The 9,507-nt window shown below is 36.0% G+C and overlaps 1 protein-coding gene across 1 annotated transcript in view; it reads left to right on the forward strand.

Annotated features, from left to right (window-relative positions):
• The window catches only part of CNTN3 (contactin 3), an 87,193-nt gene that overhangs the window by 18,206 nt on the left and 59,480 nt on the right, over positions 1 to 9,507 (forward strand). Inside the window, exons 3-4 of the mRNA XM_026075004.1 lie at positions 1,673 to 1,698; positions 4,975 to 5,001. Coding sequence (XP_025930789.1) covers positions 1,673 to 1,698; positions 4,975 to 5,001 — 53 coding nt within the window. The remainder of the gene's footprint in view (positions 1 to 1,672; positions 1,699 to 4,974; positions 5,002 to 9,507) is intronic.

The raw sequence follows: 9,507 nt of genomic DNA on the forward strand, positions 1-9,507 counted from the left end.
AGGGCATTTTAGTACTAGTAGCTGCTTGTTTGGACCTGTGTTTTGCAGCCTTTGCTTCTCCTGCAGGACAAATGCTCCTCAATGCTTTTCCCAACAACTATATGCCCCTGACCAAGAGGGACCAACACATGCTCCCATCCAAATCAGGAATGAAACACTAGGTGCTGAGATTTTAGCATTCTTTTTTTCTCTTGGCCAATGTTTGTGATCCTAGGCAACCTTAATTCTGGCACTTTCGTACTCCAAATAGAGTTTTTGACCTCAGTGTGTTATTTTAATTTACTTAGGGACTACAGAGTAATATGTTTGTGCAAGTATACTAATTTAAGACCATATGGTGTATTTTAGATTTTGATTAAATGTGTGGAGTGTTGGGTGTTTTGGTGTGTGGGTTTTTTTTGTTTTTTGTTGTTGTTGTTGTTTTTTTAGGACTTTTTAGGACTATCTGAAGACTATTCATCATTTTACTTCATCTTCAATATTCAAGATCATTCTATGTCACATAGACTGCACAATGTTGTACCTCCTATTGATCAAGTTGTATTGTTTCATTTTTGCATTTTTATGTGAACTTGGCAATTTTTTTATTGCTATAAACTTACCTGACCTGTTAGTATCACAACGATGAGTAAAATGATGTCTTCCCCCTGCCTTATCTATGGTAGAAAGTACCAATCATACTTGTCAGTTAGCTGCTAATGACATGGCAAGAAATGCACCTCACCCGTCCCTTTCCTCTGAAATGGCTGAGGAAAGTGACTACAGACCATCTGCTTTAGCCACTTTTGGCTACTGTAAAGCAAATGAACAAATTATATTCTGATTTGCTTTGATGTGCTACTGAACATCCATTAAGCTACAGCTTTAGTGTTGCTGTATGGTGCCCTAATAGAAATAGATCATTTTTCTTATCTGTCCTGTCCTTCTGAGGCTGTTAATGCAGTCTAACCCTAGCTAGTAACCAAAGAGATTTATAGTCATAAGTGTTTGCAGCAATTTTCCGGAATGTGTCTTATGCTGTTGGAACATCTTTGTACTCAGCTAGATACTGCAGCAGTTGTAGTGGAACACCTAAGGAAGAGTGTATTATACCCCTACTTCAGAAATGTCAGATTTGGGCAGTGTAGCAGCAATTAATATCAGTACCATCTGCTATTTTCAGGGCATTAAGTCTGAGTCATTTTTTGTCAGATGTGAAAATTCACTTATTGCTTTCTAAAAATAGTGGTTAATAAAATAACTGTCCCTTCTCCATACTAACCAGGCAGATATGATACCATGAAAATGTATGTGTTACTATTGGAGTGACCGGTAGCAAAATAGGCAAAAGTAAAATGCAGAGTTTTAATGTCTTTGAATTCATCTGTAAATATTCACCTATTTCACCCATATAGGGTAAAATTCTGTGTTTGTAGTCCATCACCTCTATGGCTTGCTTAAAGTAGATTACTGAATTCACTTATATAGAAAAAGTCATCCTCTGTAAGTTTATTAATCTAATGACTTGAATCACTATTTTATTTGAATCGAATGATTTGATACCTGATGAATCCATGATGGATCCATGTATTTTTAGGTTGAGAAATAGCGTATTAGAGAATACTAAGAAAATCCCTGTATTAAGAAAAAGTATCAAATTTAATTGCATTAAATCTTTTTAACTGTTGTTAAGTGTACTTTTATGGAAAAGGCTTTTTTGTAATGTTTAAGCAGTTACATAATTGTGTGCTGAGATAAAAGATGCTAGATCTTCTTCCATGGATGGATAACACTGAAAGTAGTTCAATATGAATGGTCCTGTACAGGTACACACAGTTCAGTATCTCCAGTTACTCAGTCATGCAAGTTAAATTTTACTTTCCTTGAACATTTATCTCAATAAAACTCAGACTCATGGTTGGCTTATCAGAAGCAATCCCTATCTAATGAAAATAAAATAGAAAAACAAGAATCGTGGAAAAGTTTTATGAGCTATTTACAGAGTAAGAGGAAAAAATAAATGAACACTGTGTTATTGTTTGCTCAGAAGTCTTAACTGCAGCATCTTTTATCATAATTTTTACTCAGAATGTGTTTTTGTCCCTTATGTAGCTAGAAATGGTTTTGAGGACATAGAAATCAATTTAAAGATATGTACCCAATTCCCTGAATTGGGGCTCAGATAAAATTTCAGTTAATATTACTTACCCTGAAATGACCTTTGCCCCTGTTTCACGTAAATTCAGCTGGTTGAGTATTCTGTTTTAACATAGCCTGGAAGGAAGGCATGGTCTAGTCCCACTGTCATGACAGTTAGAGGTTGCTTTTGGGAGCCTGACATACATGTCCGTTTCCCTTTTTACTGAAGTATCAGTTTCTGCCAAGTTCTTGCACTGGGCTATGAGCTAGCAACAAAAGAAGAGTTCGGTTGTTCAAGTTGTTTTTTCTGCTTGGCAATTTTCTGTGCCCTTCAGAAAGTGTGTTAGGTAAGATAGAAAGATGACTTATTAGTTGGATCTCTAGCTGGACCACTCTGATTTGGGAAATAAACTGCTCCATGTTTTTATCAAGAAGGTGTCCAGATCTGTTGACAGTTGAATAAAGGGCTCTTCAGGAACAGTGAAAACCCAATAACCATGCATTAACTTTTCAGGATTCTCAGTCAAGTTAAAAATGGAGAACAGTAGTTGGAGTTAGAGACGAAATCTAAGAGGTTTTGGAAAAGAAATTGGTGCAGATGATTTTGCCATTGTAGTTCATATGTTAAGGGTTGTTCTGCTTTTCTAGGCTAAAGACTTTAAATATAGTATTGTAGTTTACTGACTGGGAGATATCTTGTTTCATTGCAAATGCCTGCTAGCTGAAAAAGCTGGTGTTGGAGAGAGAGAAACAGATAAAACTACTTAAGAATTTAAATCACAGCAAGAAACAGTCTTAGGGTTGAAGAGCGGTTGAGATTTTTGCCTTTGGAAAGTCTAGTTCTCAAAGAAGCATTCTACAGAGATTATTAAAGCTAGAGCTTCACTATGTAACAGTTCCGTAAATATAATATAGTTATTTCCTCTAGCAGATACATTTTTAATTAGTTGTGTTGGAGTTAACTATTGTTAGTGGCATTCAGGGTGCATTCCTTATTATTTTTGCAGCACCACACATACTTGTGCAGTTCCCATAATTTTTTTTTTTAACCCAGGTATAACAGATATTTTGAGATGAGAATTATAAATATTTTCAAGGTCTCAGAATGTAAGATTTCTATGCTGACTAACAATTTAGTATATTTTTACATGTGCAGCAACAGCTGTAGTAAGACATCTGTTGATGGGACATTTTGTTATCTGCTGTATCTGCTATTTGTCATCTTTACATCTGTTATAGTCCACATGGCCCTAATCAAAATGGTGTGGCTCTTTGCCAGGTGCTCCATACCAAGTGAGGTGGTGAAAATGATGGATCTTGGTTACCCATCTCCTGGCAATCTTTTCTGGTGACAACCCGACTGTATTCTGTAGTATCTATGGGAGAATATGTCCATTTCTTCAAAGAAAGTTGCCATCTTTGGAAAGATGAGTGAAGTCAGTAGCAAAAAAACCTTCTGTTGTCATCAACATGATCTCAGTTCTTCAAAAGTGTATTGTTCTAGGAAGTCTTTTTTTGAGGAATTCCTTCTCAGAAACTGTCATTTATAAAAACCTTCAGGTAGTTAGAGCCAGATCTGGCAAAGCGTTTAGCCATCTGTTTAACTATTAAAATATGAATAGTCCAGTGTTCTTCCAACACTAAACTTGCTTTTTAATCACAAGCTGTTAGAGTGATAGAGGTTCTTTATAGAATATTGTCAGGATATTCTTACAGTTTGTTTTAAGAAAGCTTTAGGGGGATGAGAACTAAGATACATCTGAGAACTCAGCTGTAGGATTACTTGCTTGAACAAACATTGTTTCCTTCTGAGACGTTTCTTAAACTACAGAACTGAACAAAGCTATTGAAGTATTTGCTTTGAGTGAAAGGTAATTCCCAGATAATGAGCTTCAAGACGACATTTTTGGAAACATTAATTGGAGAATGTTTTTTCTTCAAAATATGCATTTTCCTTGCAATATTTCTTTTCTCCTTTTTTGTATTTTTTCCAATGTTTTCTATTTCTGTCTCTTTAAAAAAAAAAATCGCTGCTCATCAAATGTTTGACTTGATCATCTTTTATGCTATTAATCTTTGACTACTATTTTTTGCTTTGCTATCTCTGATCTCTTCCCTTCCTTCTGTTCCACACAGTCTGTGAAGGCATCTAATATCCTCTTTCTCTCCCTGCTCCCTTATTACTTCAGTATCTTCACTACCTTTTTTGTATGGCAGCATTCCATGTCCACAGCACTCATGTCTGTGCCAATTTTTTAGCTTTTCATTTTTGTTTGTATAAGTGTCATGATTTTTAAATGATTGTCATTTAATTGGTTTGATCATGTTTAATTGTTTCCTGTTGCTTTTTTTGCCGCATCCCAAGTGAGACTCGGGGGAGCTGAGAAGTGCAAGTGTCCTAACTTTGCTATTAGTTGCTATTGTTCATAGCAACTAGTTTCTACTGGTCCTAATCCCTGCCTGACTTATTCATTAAACATTCTTGTTTTCATGCAACAGAGCCAAGTTACAGGTACTCCTCCCTCACCCACGCTGTGTAAGGCTGCCACATTTTTATAAGCAGTAGTTCTGTTGATGTGAGTTAGTGGTTCAAATGGACTTTGAATGAGATTAATGCTGCATGAACAGAGAGGTGGGCAATATTTTGAACTGGAAACAGAAGGTTGTTTTCCTAGTAGTGCTTCAATGTGATGCAAATAAAGGTTCCTAGAGGTGGGAGGTAGACACCTCCCTGCTTGCCCTATGCTGGAGCTTTTAAGGCATGAAGATGGCCAGGATATCAGTGTTTGTAGGAGGTGGGGACGGTAACTGGCATGTATCAGAGCTGACTCTCAACCTAGAAGAGGTACTCTGAAGCTGTGTCATTACTCCTATGCTATGGAAGTACACTAATAGTAGAGGAGCCACTCCCCTCTTACTTGGTTTTAAAAATACTTATGCTAGTATATATAACCTGTTGTACTGTTACCTTCGTATAGATGAATGTTGTACTATGTAAGTTCAGCAGTGTGTCACAGCATTATGAGATGTAGAGGTTGCTGTGAAATTATACTGTTTTCCTGTAATACCAGCCTGAAAAAATGAAACTGTAGAGATAGTACTACAATAGCCAGTGAATCTCTTCCCATGTGACAAATCATCCAGTTCTTTTTTGTGTTCTGAGTAATGTTCAGTTTTGCACTGTCATCATTTCTCTCCTTTCCTTTCCACCTCAAACACTATTTGATATTTACAGAGGTAACTTTAATCCTCCTTCCTCCATCCTCTTCTTTCAGACTTGATCCAAAACCTAGTGAAGTCAGTGGAAGGACTCACTTTCTCTGTGCAGTTTATTATGTTTTTTAATTGCTGTATGTCTGCAGGCACTGTTCTAGTTAACGGGCAAAGTATCCTAAATATTCTATTGAGCTGATAAAAGTATTAAGAAGCTTAAAATTATGCCAAGTATACATTCAGTTTCCACCATTTGACTAAAGTAGTGAATAATGTAGGTTCATGAAAGTGGCTCTGTGTAGCCAGATTTTGGGCATAAGAGTTGTAGGAATGAAGTTTGCATATGCATGTAAGCCATTTTGGTGGCAGGAAAGTTTAAAACAAACAAGCAAAAATCCCAGGGATTTGTCTGTGTCTCTCTTCTCCAGAAGTTATTAACAACACAGGCTGTTCTTTTCTTTTTTTTCTTAAGAGCTGAGAAACTGGTATTTCATTTCTTTTTAATAATGCAACTTTGTCTCATAATTAATTAGGTGCTAACATCAAACAAAGAGTCCCTACTTCAGAATTACATGTTTAATAAAACAGTTAAGCAAGCCAGACAACCAAATCTTAGGTACTTGAGCATCTTAGCTGTAACTTTTTCAAGATTATGCATTAAGTGTATATAATAAATTCTGCTATTTTGTAGGAGTCTATTGAAGTAATGGAATAAATATTTTTGTGGTTGTTAAGGGACACTTGCGCTAAAAGGGACACGAATATAATTTTATCCTCTTAGCACTACTTAGGAAAAGAACTTTTGCTAGTTTGGTTAAAAAGCAATAAAATATAAAAGGTAGGAATACTGTCAAGGCTGCCTGCAGGATCTCTATCTCTATTGTTTTAATGAGTTGATTTGGAGAGCAATATTGAGAAAATAGAGTAACATACGTGACAATTTCACAGAACAAGTTTTTCTCAATGTCTTCTAAAAAGACTTTTTCCGCATTTGTAGAACGCGCACCCTTGTTCTGCAGTTATCAAAGCATGGTAGAATTGTCAACAAACATGTGCTGATGATAAATATCTTCATGTGATTAGATGCTTGGGTTTCACTGGACTTGGAGTCGGACTTCTAAATCCTACCCTTCACTAAGGAGTGCCTGTATGCCCTATATGTTACTTAAAGAGGAAAATTGGTATAATTTCCAGCAGCCTCTACTAATCTTAGGAAGAACCAAATATGTAACTAGGGGTGAAACTTCAGCACGCGGGTTTCTTGTAACAGTGTGATGTAACTCGGTGCCACATGTTAGGAGGTTGAAATGAGGCATGTGTCTGAAGTCGCTTTTTCTGTCCTGTTCTTGTCTTTATTCTTTGTTTCCAACTATGTTTTATTATATTAAGACATTTCAGCAGGATAAGAGCTTCTTATTTCAGAGTAACAAATCAATCTGAGAAAGTAAACAATCTTTTTCCATTATTTGCCCACCTTTTACAATATTTTATTCAACCTCTCAGTTTTCTGGGAACTTAATGTTCCTTACCAATGATTTCATTTAATAGCCAGTTTTGTTAGAAGACTCATCACTGTTCCCTAGTAATATTGCTTTTGGGATACTGGCTTTATAAAAACAAGCAAAAGAAAACAAAAATCTTTCTTGCTATTCCACAGAAAAGGACTTGTTTTGACCTTTGTAATGCTCTAAATATGCTGCAGAAACCCCTGAAAATAAGATCAGAATATTGTATATGAGCAGGGGATATTTTCTAAGGTCAGAGGTTTGGACTTCATTGGACAATACTTTCTAATATAGAGTTTTAGTAATAATTTACATGATGATTTTTTGATCATTTTCAAAGTGGTATCAGATAATACATAAGACAATATAAAGATACATAAATGAATTAAGTGATGATACTTCTGCAGCTGTGATTAGTCTAGTACTTAAACTGTTCTGCAGGGTAATATGGAGAGCTTCCTGCTAATTAATGAAAAACTGCTCTTCATTGTAATATGGCTCATATTCTTTGTTTCTGATGGATTCTGCTTTGCTTTTTTTTTTTCCCCCCAAAATTATTCCCCTGTGGCAATCATCTTTATCTGCAATCAGTGATTAACAACTTCTGCAGTGTAAAATTGCGACAGATCAAACTGTGGAACTGTGATGGGTCACAGCTGGATATCTCCAGCATAATGAAACCTTGCCTGCCTGCGTGTGTTCCACAGGTCATGGCCCTTTCCGAGCTGCTTCCACCCCAGTTCCCTTCTATTAGCACAGTGTGGAGGATAGCACAAAGACTGAGTCTTTAAAGAAGTATGTTTGCAATAAATGAATATATGTGCTTGGAAAGCAGTGATTAAAATAGGTCATCTTGATTACTGAAATAATACGTACTGCATAAGACTTAAACTTGGAGTGGTTGTGGTGTAAGTGGACAAAATTCAGTCCAAGTTCATTTTATATTTTATATGTAAAACTTTTTTTGGTAAATAGGCATTTTAAAAAACAAATTGGGTAGCTATTTTCATCCTAATACAAATAGCATGTCTTTTCTGCTCTGAAATATGACAGTAGAATAGGTCCATTAACCGGGTTAGGAAAAGTTTAAAAGTTGGTAGTGAAACTGATGTTTTAAGTTTTTGTCACTAAAAACCAATTCTAGTTACTGCTTCACAGTTCAGGACGTGCTTTCTTAGCACTCCTTTTCAGACCTAGTGGGGATAATGGTGTTACGAGTGCTGTTAGCTCCTAATTCATCATTTTGTGACTCAGTGGTATCCTTAAGAAAAATTGCTTTAGGGATGGCTAATGAATTTATATTGCTATGCAGGGAAGAGAAAGATGTGTAAAAGGCCTGAAACTATTGGCAAGGCAGACTATTTTGATCTCCCAGTGAAATCTGTTCAGTTGTGGTTGTTTATGACCTTTAAGTGTCCAGCTGAAGGACCCAAACTTACTGAGTGTGAATGAAAGTATAGGCACCTGATACATATTTTATACAGAAAGAGTGTTGGGAAGCTGGAAACAGATTCATTTTTAAGAGCTCTCTTGTATGCTTTAAACAGACAGCCCTCCTGTGAGGGCAGTTGCAAAATCACGTATCTATACAAGCTGATTTCCAATGTGTTTAAGGTTGTCACTACACAGCCAGTACTGATGAAATCAGTCCAGCTGTGAAACAGCTGACAAAATGAGTCTGTAGCAATACATGGATGTAAGACAGCTTTGTGCATGTATGAGACACTCAAGAGTTCATAGGTGTTTCCCCTCTTTCTTTTAATTACATAACAAATTTTTCTTACAGGCCAGTAACAAAAAATATCTTATCCCTGTGGCAATAAATATATTTTTAATGAAACATTAAGACTCTCTACTCTTCAGTGTTCTGATTGGAACAACTGTTGCTTTTTAATATTAAAAATATATTTTGGGGGGGAGAATAGCTACTGTTGGTTGACTCATTATGATTATGTTTCATAATAAAGACAGCCATATTTTAAAGACTGCTCTGGGTCTTTGAGCATCTGTATGTGAAAATAGCTTTTTACAAAGTTGTAGACAAACTTTTTTTAACTTCTAGCTGACTTTACTTCTTGGTCTCTGGATTGTTTTCTGTTTGGTTTATTTATTTGTAGTCTGCTTTATTAATGTGTAGTAATACACTTCATTACTATCAATAACACTCAAAGGACTTCCTGAGACCAGATCTTAGGCAGCAGAAGAAATGCCATCTATTGTGCACTCAGTTTTTTCAAGTCCAATTTTGATGTCCCCAAGTTCACTTCTGTGTGTTTTGTTTTATTAAGAATTTACTAATGGGAAAAATCCTTAAGGTAGAGCCTGAATGTCAGCTTGTACTGATGATTATATCCCGCTAATTTAAGGACATAATGAGGCCATAGTTTCTTGGATCTTGAGTCATCCGTTAGTGCTAAAGTTAATTTTAAGATTATAATAAAATACTACTGTCCTAGAATTTTGCATTTATGCGTAGCTGGTAGCTTCCCCACCCCCTGCCTTTAATAAAATTAAAAATGATTGCACAAGTCCTGAAACCAGACAGAACTCCATCTCAATGTATTGAGATGCAAAGTGCTTGCTTTAGTCAAAGCTTAGAAATGTTGCAAGGAATTCTGCCCATAGGGAGGTGGTAGGTTGTGTGTGGTGTTTTTTTTTTTTTTTTTTTTTT

Source organism: Apteryx rowi, unplaced genomic scaffold, assembly GCF_003343035.1.
Source record: "Apteryx rowi isolate R43461 unplaced genomic scaffold, aptRow1 scaffold_4, whole genome shotgun sequence".
Classification (NCBI taxonomy): Eukaryota; Metazoa; Chordata; class Aves; order Apterygiformes; family Apterygidae; genus Apteryx; species Apteryx rowi.